Source organism: Myiozetetes cayanensis, unplaced genomic scaffold (genome assembly GCF_022539395.1).
Source record: "Myiozetetes cayanensis isolate MyiCay16 unplaced genomic scaffold, myiCay2020 scf9, whole genome shotgun sequence".
Lineage (NCBI taxonomy): Eukaryota > Metazoa > Chordata > Aves > Passeriformes > Tyrannidae > Myiozetetes > Myiozetetes cayanensis.
In genome coordinates, this window is record NW_026088185.1 from 3,547,079 (window position 1) to 3,565,779 (window position 18,701).

The window sequence follows — 18,701 nt, forward strand, 5'->3', positions numbered from 1 at the left end:
TTTAAATCCACATCTATGTTCACTTAACACTCGGCAAGTTCAGACTGCCTGCCCGTGAGGACACACCAAGACGTGGCTCTCTTCTAACCTGAGACTCAAGCTAAAGTAAGACAAGGAATATAAAATTTCTTCATTCCAGAAAATTCAGCTGCTCGAATCCCAACTATCTCAAATTAAAAATGATCAGTCAGCTACAAAGAAGAGAAAAATACGAAGAAAAAGAGAAATGCCGAAATGCATTGTGAAGAATTATTTCCACTCACAAGGAATGGGGGAAAAAAATGACAGTGCAAACGCATCCCTGTGTCCCAGAAGCTCCATCCAATGGTACCTGTGGGGGTCACACTCTCCCTAGGAGGGATGAAGCAGCTGGCATTGCACCTGCACCCTGCCGCCCTTCCTCACTCTCCCTGCAGAAATTGTCACCCCTCAGCCATGCAAGGCCCCCTGGGCTTGGCACTGAGGCTTCCATACTGGCACTTTCCTGATCCGAGACCAGCAGAGTCGGTGCTTAAAGGAGTGATTTATCACTTTCAGGGATTGTCACGGCCATAAATTTTCACCGTGGCCTTCTTGTCTCCTTTGTCATCTCACACATCCCTCATGGCTGGGCTCAGGGTGCAGCAAGGTCCAGCAAAATGCCATTTCAGGCTGCTTCAAGCTGTGCTGGGGCTGCCAACTGCTGGAAGGGGATGGGACCCAGCCGAGAGCAGCTGCCCTCACCCTCTGCATCTCACGGATTTGTGTCCAGCAAAACCAGGTTTGTGTCATGAAACAAGCACTGTCCTGCTCTGCACCTCTCCTTGAGAGCCCCTTTACCATTACCCTATCAGGTAACAGCTGCAGCTTTTCCACTGGAGTTTAAAAACTATGTTTAAAACTCGAGAAACATAAGTTTTAATACTCTCACTTTCTGAGATCTCTTCTTAGAGAACATCCCCAAAATCTGAGGCACCATATAACACATTTGTTTTGCTTATGAAGCAAACCTTCATAAAATTCTTGAAACTCTTCAGTTTCTATCTTGTACTTCACCAAAGCTCTAGACACACTGCTCTAGAAGACAGCACTATTTTTGAGAAGCATTATTTCTGTGTTTCAAAGATTGCATACAACATGTTGCCTCTGGCTTCGTCTGATTCCAGTAGCTCCGGGGGAAACCCGGCCTGAAAAAAGCAGGCCTGAAAAATACAGCACAAAATACCATTGGCTCCCAGCAAACAGTTAATTTCTTTGCCTTTATTTTTCTCCCAGTACATGTGCTATTTCCCTTCAAACAGATACAAACTCCTGGGCCGTGCCAGGAGCTGCAGATGCACCGCAGTGCACCCTTTGCAAGTGCCAACCAAGGAGAAGATATGGGTGTTTTTCTTTTTCAGAGGGAATAACTCTACAATGAGAGGTTTCTTTCAAAAAAGCTGTAATGATGGCTACAAGGATTCACTGCTTTGTTTTTAAATTGCAGGCTCAAACAAGTGATAACATCCAATTATGTTTGCTGGGAATACTGGCATCCCAAATGTGCTATACCGCTCCTTATCCACTTTGTACCTCACAGGAGGTATAGCTTTAGGAAAATTATATTTTATATATCGGGGCTTTTATATTATTGTTATGCCTAACCACACCCTTTCCACTTCCAAATTGCTTGTTCTCCACCCACATGGTATGAAATATTTATTCAAACACATAAAGATGAGTTAAGTTTGGACTTCTGACTGACTACAGATCGACTTTCTCTAGCTTATTAGGCATTGTTCTCAAAAACTTTGTGAAGAACAACATGTAAGAAGAGGAGAAAAACACAGAATAAATCTGTGTCTGGAATAGGGAAAGGGGACAAGTAGTTATTTAGTCTTTCTGCATAATTTGTCCCTTATTACCTCCATACAATCTTAAATACATTTCCAGAGCACAGAGATAATTTTCATCCAGGGAGAAACAGTTTGAGCAATGACCTCTGATTCTGTGGGGAAAAATTCCTACTTATAATTTACTTAATTGATTGCATTTTCATATGTAGATGCAAATACGTTAGGGCTATTTATTTTCCATCACTGTTATTGCTGTTTGATATTTGGAAAAGTCCCCCTGGGAGATGAAGCAGCACCAAGCTCGAGTGTGCTGCCGTGATATTAGGTGATTAATCAGAAGTTCTGGGACGAAGAGGAAGACTTCCACAAACAGAAATTACATCTCTTTCTTCCTGCAGTGACAGAAGCCTCTTGAGGAATGACTGATGCAGGGGACTGAGCTGTGGGACCCAGCCTTCTTCACCCACCAGGCAGCACAACCCACCCGCCCTGAGCGGCTGCGAGACGAAGGTCACTCCGAGCCTCGGCTTTAATGCTCAGCCACATTTATCAAACCCACAGCATTTTGAGGAACACAGGCAGGGGTGTTTTTTTTTTCACCCAGCAGTTCAGAGAGCTCCTCGTGCACTTCCAGGTACTTAAGATAAGCTGAATAAAATCACAGAGACCCTTTTAAAGTCCTGGTGTGGGTCTTAAAATCTGCATTCCGAGATTTTCGACCACCATCATCTAATAGTAATTCTCTCATTACTATATTAAATAACAGCAATTCTGCCTTTGTTACATTTCTCCCTGTATTGAGCTTATATTGAGAACGTTTTTAAGTAGACCTGCATTTGGGTTTGGTTTTCTTTTTTTTCTTTTTTCTTAGTCTAGGCTTTCAAAGCAAAGCAGAGAGTTCATTTATGTCTATTACCACTGACTGCTTGCAAGTTGCTTTTCCAGGAGTACTTCATAAAGGCTACAGCTATTGCTCTCCAAACCATATTGTCAAAGCTGACAACAAGAACGCACTGACAGAGGCAGTGAAGCTCTTGAGACACTGAACTCCTTCAGGCCCTAGGAACTAAAATTAGTTTTGCCCTACTCCTATGCTTTCTTTCTGGGCTGCTCAGAAGGACCTCACACTGTCTCAAAGTGGGTGTTCAGAGCTGTAAGACACAACAAATCAAACCACAACCAACACCTGACAGCACAAGGCCCCCCCAATCCAAAGGAGGAAAACCACATAATAATAAATCTTCCAGTTTAAATCCTGTGAATTTTCTGTGCTTTTCAATTGACAGAAAGAAAAAGATAATCTCCTACAATAGAATTGAGGTACAAGAGCTGTTAGGAACATTTTCTCTGATAAACCCTCCCATGGCTTAGATGGTATGATAACAGGGAGCACAATTAGGATTAAATGTGGCTTTTCAGAAAAGCTGGGATGAACTCGGGTTTAGGCAGAACTTTCATCCATTTGATCATACAGAAACCACTCTCAGGTGCTGGGATCACTGACACCAAACTGGCTGCACATGCTTACAACTGTCCTTCAATTCTGAGAAACTTTTCCTAGCAAGTACTTCCCCACCTGTTTTTATAGAAAGGTTTCATTGAAAGGAAAAAGAGAAAAATAGGGTGCAAAATCCAAAGGCAGATTATTAGTTCCTCTCTCCCCTACTGAACTGCTGGAAAACTTCTGCCACTGAGGTAGGAAATCTCGAGACAAAATCAGAGCATTCAACAGCAGCATCTGCAAATAGCTCCATCAGGCTTATTGAATTAGCTTACCCAAAAAACCACTTTGTATGAAGTTTCTTGAAAACAGAGCAAATCACAGCGAGCCTGTGCTGCAGCATATGCTGCCTGCCACCTTTTACACCCAAAATACAGGAAGAGGAATCTGTTTCCTTCGTAACACCAGTAGAAGCCACCACGAAAAAATATTCTGGGAGAGCTAAACTCGGTTTAACATTTTAATCTCAGGAATCAATAGTCTTATTTGCCAGTAACATTACAGGAAATTATTACTTTGACCAAACCAGCACCCACACAATTTTTTTCTACCGGAAAACTAAAAACTTTTTTTCTGGTTTCCTGCCAAGGAGATTAAAGTTGTGAAGGCCTTACAGGGGAAGAGGGTGGCTTGCTGTACTTCACCAAGCACATCCACAAAGCCACCTGCAAACACACACAAAAGACAGAGAGGCAGGATCTGCCGTGCTCTGTCAGATGCTGGTGCAGTGCCCACCATCTCCCTTCTAAAGCCACCAGAAAACAAGAATTGCCCTGTGAAACGCTGCAAACAAGCCCCTGTTCCGTCTCACACCTGACCTCTGTTTCAAAATCAAATTTTCATCAATCCTGAATGGAGGGATGAGGACTGCAGCCCTCGGGTTCTCATTATTTCCAAGTGCTTCAGAGCACTTATAAATTAATAAATAACAATTCTAAGTGAGGTCAAGTGGGGAAGACTCTGCCCATCACTTCTGTTTTCCTGCCGTCCATTAAGGACCTGCTGCTGTGTGAACATAACACCTGAAAAATCAGTTCCAGCTCTATTTTAACTAAAAACTCATAATAAGTAGCTGTAGGATGCAATGAAGCTACCTGCTAATTTCTTATCTAACATATATATCTTTCCCTCCAGATTCTCATGGACTGCTGTTGCTGCCGAGGTCCACATCTCCATGGTTCTCAAAACTAAATCTAACACTCACGCTGACAGTGTAAATTATGGGCTAAATAAAAATACCAGCGAGAGAGGGAGGGAAGTGCTTCAGGAAGATGGGCTGACAGAAAGAAAAGCAAATTATCTTACATAATACAGATATAAAACATGTGTAGCAACTCATCTACATTCACCCTGAGCAGAATTACAAGACAAAGGGAGATTCAATTAGAATGAAAAGCAATCAATCCAGATACACAACCGTATGATTTCACCAGATTAAAAAAAAAAAAGGATACAGAATAATTACCAGCCGAGGGGACTAAGTATAAATTTCCTGTACAGCTATTACATGTCTTTACATTATCATTACATATCTCTTCAGTGGAGTCAAGATGCACTGTCTTTCCCTCTGAATTACATAGACTTGACCCCTCTCCAGACCAGGATGTTGCCAGGGGATGCACTGCCTTTCTCACTTTGTGGAAGCACTGCTTTTATCCTAGCAAAGTAGGGCACACAACTTGGAAGTGCAGTGATAAAATGAGGTGGTAAAAATGTAAATACCAATGTTTTAAAGCTAACAGATATCTTATTGTGATCTTAGCCAGAATCATTTCATTACCACAGTTGGTTTTTGAGGGTTTTTTTTTATGCAGTGCATTTAAATAAAATTTTCCTAGCTCATTTCAGAACTGTATCTGCACAAATTTAAGTAAATCATAGCCTATTTCAGAACTGTATCTGCACTATAAGGAAGTTTACTGAAGAGTATGTCAAGTTTCTTGTGCACATCTGTTGCAACAAATGTTTCCCAGTAAGTCGTGTTATACCTCAGTACTTATGTGCAAAATTAAATTGATAAGGAAATAATATATTTACACTTATAATCATATTATTTGTCGTTCCCTATTCCTCTTCACACTTAAACTATTGAAATTTCTCTTTCTTCCCATCTCAGAATCTTTGACTGTAGAACCTCCATTGTTTCTAAGAAAATGGTCAATTTTGCTTCCCAGAACCTGAAACTGGGGACAACACAACTCTGATTGTCTGAAGGACATAATTTTTCATTATTCTACACGAAACTAAGCCAAAGTAGTGAGCAGATTCCTCTTACCTGTTTGTGAGCATGATCATAAGAGTTAATGTGATTGTCAAACTCCTGGTGTTTATAGTACTGCTTGTCACAGAGTTCACAGTAGAAGTTGGCTTTAAGATCTTCCAGGGCTTTTGCTATCTTGTTTTTCTTTTCAGCATAATCCTGGAGAGGGGGTGGGAAAAAGTAATTTTAGTTTCGTCTTTGATGCTGCAAATGGATTTTGAGCTCTGCAGTTAATCATATTTGTAAACATTTACACACCTCCGTAACTAAAAGCCTTCCCATATTTGCTGTGTTACACTGCACATATTTGCTGGATCTGCAGCAAGGCTGAAGATTTGCACACTTTAATTTGCTCTACAGTTGCCAGCTCCCCTTCGAGGCTCTGTCAGAGGCCAGAAGGATTTCCCCAGGTTCTGTCTAAATACAAATATTTATCACACTGAAGGCTGTTTCCAAGTTAATTTCTATCCAAAACTCACTGCTCAGTATTATACCCAAGCAGAATAAATATGAAGATACAAATGGCAATAACTCAGTTATCAGGCTTTTGCAAGAAAGTCTGCTGCTTACCAAAAAGAAAACAAAATTAAAGAAACCCTACTGGGTCCTCTTGAACACCCACACACATGAGACATGGGGAACGCTCTCATAGCTGAGATGTAACAAGTATCTTCCTCACTTTCTATTTGTCATCCCATATTAGAAGGGCACATCTCTGTTTACCAGACATTAGCAAAAGCATCACGCACAACCTTGCTTATCATTTATGAGCAAATTATAGACAAGTAATAATAATTATTAATTTCCTAAATGCAGTGACAGTAACATGGCCTGTTCTGGAAGAGCATGGAAATGGTCTGTCATCTCAGATTAGTTTAGTACCAGTTAAACGCTGAACATGTACAACCTCGGTGCAATGGCTCCTGCTTTTGACAAGTCTGTCTGGGATAGAATCTCAGCCCAAAATCCCAAACACATCAAATATTGCTCGAGAAAATACAGCCCTCAGATTTGCTTTGTGAAGTTTCACCCCTGTGAGTACTTTGGAAGTGACTCCTAAATTCCCCTTCTTTCTGTCTTGCTCCTCGTTCAGTTAGATTAAGATAAAAGTTGATGTTGCAATCAGAACACCCAAAACTGAGTTAATTTGCGGGAAAAGTCCCTAATTGCTATCACTTTTCACAACTGACAACTCCTACTTGGGGACTTTAAAATGGAAAATTTATGGTTATTAGATTAGAATATTTTCATAACAAGGATGTTTATTTTTTTTTTTTAAAAAAAGAGAGATGAATAGTAGTCATAGAATCATAATTATATCCACAAAGTACTTATTCTTCAAAATTGTACTTTAACTATAATTCAGCATGATTGGACTACTAGCAAACACTGTTGATTCATACCCAAACTGAGGTATTCCCTCACCAAAACTTTGCCCATTTAAAGAATCACAAAAGTCATTTCAGAGTCGTGTTTTGAATACTGGCTGACTAACGAGGAATTCACACTTTCCTAACACTTTTCTAAAATTATGTTTCACAAAGTATGTTTGGTTTAAAGCCAAAATGGGTTAGCATTTTATTTCAAGATACAGCAGTATTTTACACTTGGAAATACATTTATGCAGTATTGGAACTTATCCTGGAAATTTTGCACTTAGTTCTTGGTAATAACTCATAAAAACTACAGGTTTGAAACCACTTCAACTATTACCAAGATGCCTGTGTTTACAGACTCACAGAATATGCTGAGTTGGAAGGGACCCACAAGGATCATGAGTCCAACCCTTAGCCCTGCACAGGACCAGCCCCAAGAGTCACACCATGTGCCTGAGAGCATTGTCCAAATGCTTCTTGAACTCTGTCAGACTTGGTGCTGTGACCACTGCCCTGGGGAGCCTGTTCAGTGCTCAAGCACCCTCTGGGGGAGGAACCTCTTCCCATTATCTAACCTGAACCTCCCCTGACACAACTTCAGGCCATCCCCTCAGGTCCTGTCACTGATCACCACAGAGCAGAGATCAGTGCCTGCCCCTCCTCTTCCCCTCCTGAAGATGTCTGTAACTGCAGTGAGGTCTCCCCTCAGTCTCCTCTTCTCCAGTTGAACAGACCAAGTGCCCTCAGCCACTCCTCATACGGCTTCACCTCAAGGCCCTTCACCATCTTTGTTTCCCTCCTTTGGATGCTCTCTAATAGCTGAATATTTTTCTTACGTTGCAGTGCCTGAAACTGCCACAATATTCCAGGTGAGGCCACCCCAGTGCAGAGCAGAGCAGGACAATCCCCTTCCCTGGCCCAGGCTGGTGATGCTTTGCCTGATGTCACCCAGGACATGGTTGGCCCTCCTGGCTGCCAGGGCACTGCTGACTCAGATTCAACTTCCTTGTATTTCACTAAGGGACGATTCCTAATTTTGCTTCTTTAAACCATGAAAAAGAAAAATCTGAGTTTGCGGGAATTATCAGAACCCTGAAATATCGCATATATGACTTCTGTGAAGGACAAGAGGCAACATGATGGGTTCTAAGACAAGAATAGCGAATAAATAATAATTCTTTATAAAGATCTCTACATCATGCTGTAGATTAACCCTTGAGAAAACTTTTGCAAGACTTACTAATGTTGTGTAATACCTTACATAACTTCATTGGTGATGATCTTGATATAAAGCACAAATTTTGAAACAATATATTTATTATATAGTGTAATCTAACCTGAATGCAAGTATATTTGACATACCAATGCACCCCAAGAAGCAGGGACACTGGAACTCCATGAACAACTTTACTGCAAAGTACCAAAATCTCTTCAGGATTTTGGGGTTTCTATCCCTAAATTACTTCAGCTAGGGTTCTTCTGGGGGACAGGGTTAAATTCACATTACAGTATTTCATCACTGTAGCAAAGGCAAGTAAAGATTGGCAACACATCATCTAAATCAGATGTAAGTAGGTGGAAAAGAATAATGGAGTTCAATCAAGGGGAAAAATGGAACTTTTAAATGACAAGAACCAAAAACATTTGGGAACATATGAATGGCTGCATTGGATCAGGTCAATCTTTTAAACCTGTGTAAGATTTTATTCTGTACAAAGAAAACTGACTCTTAACTGAGCACCATTCCCTTTGCTTTGTAGGTGCATTCTGCTAGTTTCACTTGTTGAATATTGGAAAAGGTCATAAACACTCATTTTTTATTCCCTTTGACTAGGTCACTCCTCATCATATACATCCCCTATCACGCTGTCTCTCGGGTATTGTTCTCTGAATGACACAGTTCTGGTTTATTCTGTCATTCATTATATCAGAGCCACTCATCACCTCTGCTTGTTCTTTTCACAGCCTCCAAAAAAAGACATGAGAAGACCACAGTGCCATGTTGGACTATATTAATAGTCTCTGTTTTCTACCCTCCTCCTTTTTGAATTTTTAAAAAATCATGATAAACCCCTAAACCAACACATTTATACAACTCCTTCATCACCTGCATCCTTTGCTGCTGTATAATATTTTGCTGGCTAAACTTCACCTGACTTCCCAAAATTCCCATTTCTCCAGTGGCAGCAATGGCCATTAACAAACCTGAAGACTTCAGCTTATGTTTTTCACAGGTACACACAAAAATTCCCTGAGGAAAACCCTTCATGGAGGGGTTCAGGAGATTCTCTGTGGCCATGGGACCTCCCTGGGCTGTGTCAGGGCTGAGTCAACTGTTCCTGCTACTGGTTGGCATTGGGAGCCCAGGAAAGTCCAATTTCAAGGATGACTGGAGAATGGAAACAGGAGAATACAGGCTGCTGGTTCTCTGCCTGCTCTGTTATTTCTATTGATTTCTCGAGCTCTGTCAATTTGGATGAGGGATAACTGCCCGAAAACTGACAGTAAAAAATTACAGTCCCTGGACCTTGAGAGCAGCAGGCAACTGCACTGCAGACAGAAATAACCTGGAAACTTCTTGGAAAGAAATATTCCTGGTGTAAAGCAGCAGCCAAAAAACTCACTTAAACTGGTTAAATACCATCAAGCTTAGTTTCGTTCTCATCAAGCTTTGCAAACGGTCCTGGAAGTTTTAAAAGAACTTTGAATTATGATTCAGCCTGGTAATGAGACTAAGAACTGAGTGTCACTTAGTTTCATTATTTTTTTTCCTGAAAGGCTTATTATCTGAAAGCCTACCAGCTATAACTCACTGTAGCTATTTTTCATAATTTATATGAAAGATGTCTAATAAGTGATCCCATCTATCAGCTGGCTTTATTTCTCTAAATCCATCTTCTCCATCCTCCAAAGCCTTAAGCCTGGACAAATGCTACTGCAAACATCTGATAAATTGGATTAAGAGCGGGCTCCATCCGCAGAGGGGCTACCTGTCACTAACCAGACTGGATTTTCTACTCCCATTATGTGAGAGAGAAAGAAAGGAGGAACATTAAACTCTTTACACAGATTACTTTGGAGAGCTGACTGGACGCCTCAGTCTAGGGGATATTTTTATGGAGTGCACTTCAGCCTCATACTTCTACTGTCTGCAGAAAGGTCAGCTAGACAAAAAAAAAAAAAAAAAGGAAGAATGTGAAATTATAATACATTATCTACTCCATGGTGATTGCTAGTGTGAATATTCTTACTTTACAATAAATGTGAGCTCCTTTTATTGCAGTAAGCTATTCTGCATTTACTGTAGACTTAAAAGGGTCAGGCCTGCAGTCACTGCAAAGCAAAATGTATTACAGAAATAAACCCCTTCTTCAGGATAATTTACTGGTATAGTCATCCCAGAGAGGATTAGACTTCTCTGGTCTGATCCTCTCTATTAGAGCCCATTAGACCTGACAGATGTTCCAGTGTAACCTTGTTTCACAAAAAATATTTAAAGCAATTTTATTTTTCTGTCCCAATAACTAATATAAAAAAGCAAAATTGTATTTTGAATATTTTCAAACAAATCAAACTAATACTCTCAATTTGGCAAAAAAAAAATATACTAGCTATATTAATATGAAAGAACCAGCCTAAAAAAAAAAAAAAGAAAGAAAGAAAGAAAAAATCATCCACAACTTAAGAGGACCCTTCCCTACAGTCAGTTAACTGTGGTATCCATGGGCACAAATTAACAACAGATTCCTTAATTTCTGGTATATTTACTTGGTATTTTAAAGACAGTACAAAGAAGCAGACTTTGTGGAATAAAATGTACAACTTAGTACCATCTCCTCTGCTATCAATCTTGGTATTACTTGGTATATATTTTTTTTTATATATCTTTGCAGGGCACTTTTTCTTCTCATGTAAGCAGTCTATACATCATCCACCGGTGCAATTGACGGAATAAATAAAAAATAGAATACATTAATAATATTAATGCAGTGTAGCAACAAATCTAATTATTTATAAGTTTCCTGTCCTTATCAAGGCAGGGAGACCAAAGCAGAAGGCAATTAGATACACTGATCATTCATTTCCAAGCGCTGTACAGCAAAGTGCCAGTTTCACAGCAAGGAGACTGATGACTGACTGGGAAAATAAATACCGAGAGCATTGGCAGGTCTTGTTGTTTCCCTTACCCAAAACTCTCCCATTAGCTGTGAGATGTGACACCAAACTACAGCTCATGAGGCCACGAACACCAGATGCCATTTTCTTGATCCCTTCTGATATTCTTCTTTTGGGCAAAGGTCCTTCCACCAGCACTGACCCCAGTGTTTCTGCACTGGATGAGGATGGGGCCATGGAAGGAGTGGTACCCTGAAGATCCCCAAGCTGACTGAACATCAGAGGCTGAGAAACCTCACCTTACTTTTATTTTCTCTTCAAGGTTACCTGCAGACACCCAGCTCCAACCACAGCACTTATCACACACAAGAGAGCTAATCAGTATTCCGCTGAAAATGCATACTTGAAAATGCTATTGAAGATGTGCAAATTATTACAAAACTGGTTTCTCAACTTCTCAGACAGTATTTCATGTTTAGATAAACACCCCAGCATTAGGACAAACAATATGGTGAAATTAGAATGAAGCAGCAAAATTTATTCCCAATGGTGCTGTTTGCTTCCTGAAGTCATCCTGGTTTTTTCTGCAACACCAAATTTGTTTACCCATACACCTACTAATGCAAACAGCTGAATCCCCCACCCCCTGCACTAAATGGAGTGAGACAGATGCTGACAGGACCAAAGCTGGACTCAGTGCACAACAAAGCAATGCAGAACAGTGCCCTGCAGTGGAGAGACTGAATTAACTTAAAAGGAAGCTTTTGATGAGCTAGCAATTCATTATCAGATTTGTCTGTCTCATTAACTTACTTAAAGCACTTATACTGTATAATTACTTTTAACTGGGACTCATAAAATCACTTGATTGGAGTTTTTTTGCCATTAAAACTGCTGGGCATAGGTCTGTAGGATTATTTATTTATCCTAACGCTTTAAAAAAACCTGCTTGCAGGCAGAGCATGCAGTTAAAAGGTGAGCATGCTGGCCACAAATTTTTGCTTGCATGTTGCACTAAGAAGGAGCTCTTTATCAGTGCTCATAATAAAGCACAGGTCTAGTTATATCAGAAAAATGTATCAACCCCATCTCTACCACTAATCTGTTGACGTACAGACAAAGCAGAACTGAAGAAGGCTTTGCAGAAAAGAAAGAGGGTTTAGCTCTAGATAATATCTTCTTCACCGAATGTTCATCACTGCTTAATGATAAGCAAGGGAAGAAGGAGCTTGGTATTCATCTCCTTTATTCCTCTACGTTAAATAGTCCAGTCACATACTTTAATTAGAGCAGAATTTTGACTTTAAAACATCCTGGGGGCTTAAAACATTTTGGTTTTTAATTTCCTTGCAGCAGGCTTGTAAACATCTAAAGATTTTCATAGCTACTTAATGTAATTCCATTGACAGGTGAGTGTCTAACGTAATTAGACTCTCCAGAAAAATCAACTTTTTCTGTTGGATCTTTCCAGCGACACACTGAACCAAATGAAGTGCCTTTTAACCCTGCAGAACTCCTGGCCCCGGAGATGGACTGGAAGTCCCTCTGGAGCTTGAAAACCGAGCACTGGAACAGCTGTCAGTGTTGGTGCCTGGCAGCCCTCGATCCCAGGGTCACGACCGCAGCTTTCATAAGCGTCTCAGGACCCGAGGAAGGGCAAAGCATGGGGTGAGGGCAACTTGTTTATTTATTTCACGGCAGGTTAACTGACTGCCAATTGACTGGCTGCTATTAATTTGGGTTAAGAAGTTCCTCTAGAGCTCTTGAAGTTGTAATGTGTTGGCGAAGGTAGTTTTCGGTCTAATAAAAAATTGCCAGTCAAGCTGACTATGGCGTCAGGGACACGGGAAAATTGGACCCCATCTTATTAAATATACTTAATTCTGAGCATGTGATTTATCACAAATTCCACATGCAATTTTGCATATCTGCATTTTCAGGATGAGAGTTTTTGTTGATTATTGTATTCAGTTTTCCTAGCTTTGGCTTCTATGTTTGACTGTTATAATTTTCTTTTCTGCAAGATTTTAACATGATCCTTTATAATGACTTTCTTTTTTTTTTTTTACTAAGCTTTCAAAACAACGTTGTCTCTATTTTGCTTTTGCTTATATATTTTTTTTAAGATTTTTTTTTTTTTGAGGAAAGCCAAAAGGAATATAATAAAACTCAATTTAAAATAAAGATATTTTTCCCCTCTCAAAAACACAACTTCTCCACTACTGGTTAAAACTGCAATCTGTTCTACTTAAAAAAAAAAAAAAAATCTGAAATATTGTTATTTAAATATAAATCAATGTCTCAAAAAGGTAAGCATTATATTTGCCCTATTGAGGAAGTTTCAAGCTGTATTTTAAATTCAAGAGAGGTGGACTAAGTTTTCACAGCCAGCATGTTTGTTAAGAGGTCCTCAAGGGCATGAGGTGCCCACTGAAGTCAGTGCTCCTGGAAATACCCACAGCAGGCTCAGTGATTTTTCTTAACGGGCCCTTTTACTGATTCCACTCTACTCTGGCTTTCCAGACCATTAAATCTTTTCATGCAAACCTGCTATCCTTTCATAGCTTCGGGGACCCATCACGACCGGCCTTACATGATGTGCTGTGAAGTTTTGTGCCACCAGCACTGACCCGCCCAGCCATGGAGAAAGAGACCTCAGATCTGGGCCAGGTCTGAAACTCTCCAAGGCAGGTTTGTGTGTCTGCCCAAGTCCTGGACACAGATAGGAAACAATTCCAGCTGCAAACCAGAAGGATAGTTTATTCTACTGTATAGCTGATGGTCTGTATCTGTTTATCCCACTGGAAAGGATTATGTCCTACACAGACATCTGGTTATTAAATGAACACATTGGGTAGGGCTGATACTTGAATTTGAGTTAAAAAATCCCCCTATCACAACCTCAAACCCCAAAACCCACTCTCCTGAGTTCCTTCAGTTGTCTAATTATGAATATGCATGAGCTTAAGATTTGCATTATGATGCGACATGACACAGTAAATCTTTATTTTCCTAAAATTAATCTTCAGCGTTATCACAGTCAGGGAAAGACTTCATCTGAAGGAAAAAAAAAAAAAAAAAAAAAAAGTTGGGAAAAATGCGTTTCATCATTTGGCATCTTTAAATAATGCAAATAAATCGGCTCAGAAGCCCCGAGAAAAAGTTTGTCCTAATGGGAAATGGGATTATATTTAAATTTGCCATAGAGGCCACTCCTTGGAAAAAAAAAATATCTTTCTAAGGGTTTATTCTACTTTTAGGTTGACTCCTAATCCTCTTCACAAGCAGCATTTGAGCGTGGTGAAGATGCTTGCTCTGAGTGAAAAGATGGCAACGCCACCAAGGCAAAGACAAACACAATGCTGTAAAAACAGCATTTTGCAAGTGCACAAAGAAATTTTGATTCTTTCATTTCTCAGATTGTTTTTTAAGCTGCCTGCTATAACCTGGAATGCCTTGAGTTTTTCTCCACAAAGGTGGGATACTGGATGCATAGTGGTATTTGTGTGCCACCTCCTACCTCCTCACAGCTGGTGGCCCCTGAAGGGAGAGAGAAAAGGGAATAATAAAGAAACAAACAGAAGATTTGGGGTTTGGTAACCAACAAAGGTTTTTTGGTGAGGTTGGGCTGAGTTGTTAGGAACGTTTTCCCCCATAGCAACCAGATTGCTGTGTTTGTAAATCTCTTTTTCTCATGATGCACCCTGATGTTTCCCTCCAAAGCCTGGTTGGTTGGAGGGATAAGGGTAGTCTGGAATATGTGCTTTCTATTTTGGGTTATGTGTTGTTATTAAGCAAGCAAAGACTTTCTGAAGTGCTGTAGCTCACCAAAGAGGAATGCTGTCCATGGATGAAGGTGAGGGAAGTGTGCCAACCTTTGCAACGCAGCCTGAGCTCCTGAACTCTTTCCCTCTGTGGCTGGTTTCCTGCAGTTTTAGGACTCACAGGGTGGGAAATGGTGATTTGCATGGAGTGGAGCTTCAATAATGATTTAACTTGTTAGTCACTTATTGATACAACAATTGCCCAGTGTGTGCTTTCCTCTCTCTTCTGTACTTTTATTTCTTCTGTCAGTTGGGTTCTCAGTGCTGCCACTACAAGAAGAGTCAGATATGAGTTGTAGTAGTTGTTCCAACCCTCAGGGTGGCATTTGAGAGACCAGATCCATATGTTACTATATTCCTTAATTATTGGGTCAGATCAACCATCTTGGGGGAGAAAGGGGGAGTAACTATTTTTCTCTCCTCTCTTTCTCTTTTTATTTCTTTCTTCTCTTAATCTTTTTCTTCTTCCCTTAGTATTTTCTTTCTCTTGTGGGTAACTCAAAACCCATGGGTTGTATTTCACTGATACTGGTAGATTGGTGTTTGCTGGGCACTCTTGTGGAACCCTCTCCTTGGTTGTATGTTACTCCTGTAAAACCCTTTTGCCAAAACACCTATTTCCTCACTAAATTAAAAGAAGTTCTCTCGGGGAAAAGTGCATAACTTTTTCTCTTTACACGATTCAAAGTATCAAAGAAAAGGTATCAAAAATTTAAAAAAAAATATACTGGAATAAGTGCAGCTGGTGCAGAAATACTAAGGACCCATGGCAAATATCTTTTCCCAATTTTTTTTGCTTTTTATCTGTGTGAGGAACAAATGGCAGATGGAGCATTTATCGATGCTGTGACACTCACCTGTATAAAAAGCTATTGGAAAAGATGCAACTCTTGAGAATAGCTACTTTAAGTGGACGATAATACTTGAGTTTTGAAGACTCCAGGCCATAAAATTGGATAGTTGATAGTTAATAGTTTCAATAAAAGGGAAAGACAGACAGGAGCTTAAGAGAAAATGACACTTAAGGTTCCTAAGTGCCTAAAAGCCAGAAGTCAACTCCACCTCCTGGCCAAAGGGGAGAAGGAAAGCTTTTGGCTGATTTGGTGCTTTTCACTCTTGTGTTAGAAAACGAGGAGAAAATAAAGTACTGTGGTGCAGCCATGTGTCAAGATATGTACGGTTGGGCAGACATTTCTGAAGTTGACAGTGTGAGATACAGAAAAGGCACGAGAAAGCATTTTTATTGATCTATTTGCTGTCTACCTAACCAGGCAAGCGTTCAGTAACGGCCAGCCCTGCAAGGAGGAGAGCCAAACTCAAACATCTGATGGCCAGTGATGAGCCACATCCACAAAATAGTCAAAGCTTCCTCAAAAACATTGCACTTAAGCTCAAATGTTAGCATAAATGATACATTGAGGCTCACCCCTGGTCACACTATTCCATTTTCTGTTCCTGTTTTCTGCACAGAACACTGTCAAAAGTCCCCGAAGTTGAGAAAAAAATCCAGGGAATGACAGCTTGTCATGCTGTCAGCTAGAGAAATTGGGGTTTAAATGCATTTTCAATATACACTGACAAAAGCTCAGGACCGGACTAGAGCCTGAGATGTGAGTGAAGTTTAAGGGGCTATTTCTGCCAATCTGTCACAGCTGCAGAGCTCAGAACAGCTATCAGAGAGGGAGATGCTAAGCCACAAACCCTGTGTGAGCAGAGCTAATACACTTGTCTCAACTTTTCCTGCTAACAGGGACACTGCAAAATCCATCAGGTCCAGCTTGAAACTCCAGCGTGAAAAGGATTCTGTGTAAATTCTCACTGACCATTTCTATCAGAGAAGTGCCTAGAGGTTCCAACTGCTTTAGGGACGCTGAACAGAGTAGAAAAGACAGTTTTAGAGTCCCCAGAAGCTGAAGAGGTACTTTACAGGTACCTCCTCCTCAATAGCAAGGCCTCTCCTCAGTGCCAGCACACTTGTTTGCAGGAGCATGCATTTATTTAGACCAACATGTTGGTTTAGGTTAAAAATGCTTCTGCTGGAGAGAAGAAATATGTTTACTCAAAACCTGAATCAGTTCACATATGCAGTTAAGCTCTACCATGCCAGAACAAACAGCAGGGAGGTTGCATGAGATACAGGACAGCTGAGAGAGAGGTCCAAGAGTGATCAACTTCATTACAGAGGAGCCAAAGCCAACAGCAAAAGGTCCAAAAGACATTAGTGCAAAACTAAAACTGAAGCCTCCTAATGTCATTTGCTCTGTCTGAAAAAAACCTGGCACTTTTAGGTTTTCATAAAACTACAGATCCAAAGATCTTAATTTAGTCTTCCTGAAGCTGTTGCTAAATGGTTGTGAACTGCTCACCAGTTACAGAAGGAGAATGACATCGAGCCTCAAGAATCCACTGATACAACTAGGAAAAAAACTACTGGAAGGGAAAAATAATGGCACAATACACTAGATAGAAATGTATACTGAGGAGATGCCAGCATTAGTGGTGAGCTCGAGACATTCAGTAACAGAAAACAATTTTTTTGCATACTAATGTGTCATATTCCAGGATTATTCAGTTCCTGCTTAGCCCTAAGCAATCCCTGCCTAGCCAAAAGTTTACCCTTTTTAGTTGAAAGGAACTCCAGCTGCCTTTAAGACACAAACAGGAGACAAATGCTGCACACCACGCTAACTGCTGGATGCACAATGGGCTTTCCAGCAGGAACCATCAGTGGAATGTCTGCAAAATCAGTATTTCTGATCCTGCTAATCATTTTTGTTACAAAAAAAAAGATTATCTGCAATACTGCTGATAAAGGACTCAGATAAACAGGACTCCAGTAAACCAACACAATTTTATGTCAACAAAATATGGCTACTTACAAAAGAAACAAAAACCTGACAGTCTGGATACAGAGCTTAACAAGGCCTACTTAAAAAACTGATCATAAGTAGCAGTGAGCAGACAGAAAGATATATATTCCCAAACAGAAAAAATCCAAAGGATCTTGGACTTTGTTCTTCAACAAAGCAGACCCCAGCCAGCAACTGCAGCAGGGGGCTGATCTAATCTGGGCTCAAGTTTCAGGTGTGGATCCCACAACATTTGTGAATAGTGTCCTCACCCTGCGGTCCATTTTCCACTTCCTTTGGAATCTCCATCATTGAGATATGCACAAACTCTTGAGCTCTTTGCTTCTCAGTTAATTTGGACTGACATGGGTTTGCCATTTCACGTGTACATGTGAATTGACATCTACACATACAGAGCGTACCAGAACACACCTAAATTTGGAAACCAGGCCTAAGATATGTTACCTAAAGTTCATACCTGTAACTAACAATATGGATTTGGGAAACTTATCAGTCCAGGTTCAATTTTACAAAGGAATGACCCATACAAACTGCCAAAATTTGGCAAAACCAGTGATAGAATAAAATGTCAGCAAAAAAAGAGAGGCTTAGCCTTAAGTCTAAACTCGAGGAGGTTTTAATCTTGACCTTATCAGAAAGAAGTGTCAGGACTGTCTTTTCTGCTTTGGGTTTTTTTTGGTGTGGAAGTGGTGAGAGTTGGAGGTGGTAATGCTGGTACCAACACACCCAGTGCTCTGCTCCCCCACCAGTACTCAGCCCGTTGCTGCCTCTCACAGTGAAGGCACAGACAGCTCTTCTGCATCAATATTCCTGTGGTATTTTCAGGCACATTAATCTAGCACAGGTTTATCAGACAAAAACCTACATACAAATATCTTGCTTCTTAAATTCGTGCCAATGATTGGAAGGAATTCTCCTGTTTATTACTTTTACGTATTTA

At 40.4% G+C, this 18,701-nt stretch overlaps 1 protein-coding gene across 3 annotated transcripts in view; it reads right to left on the reverse strand.

The window, feature by feature from the left end:
- The window catches only part of ZNF804A (zinc finger protein 804A), a 157,827-nt gene that overhangs the window by 41,639 nt on the left and 97,487 nt on the right, over nt 1–18,701 (reverse strand). For all 3 annotated transcript variants that reach the window (XR_007632018.1, XM_050339548.1, XM_050339547.1), the window contains exon 2: nt 5,591–5,734. Coding sequence is in view for 2 of the 3 variants with exons in the window: in XM_050339548.1 (XP_050195505.1) it covers nt 5,591–5,734 (144 nt within the window). In the remaining variant the exon portion in view is untranslated. The remainder of the gene's footprint in view (nt 1–5,590; nt 5,735–18,701) is intronic.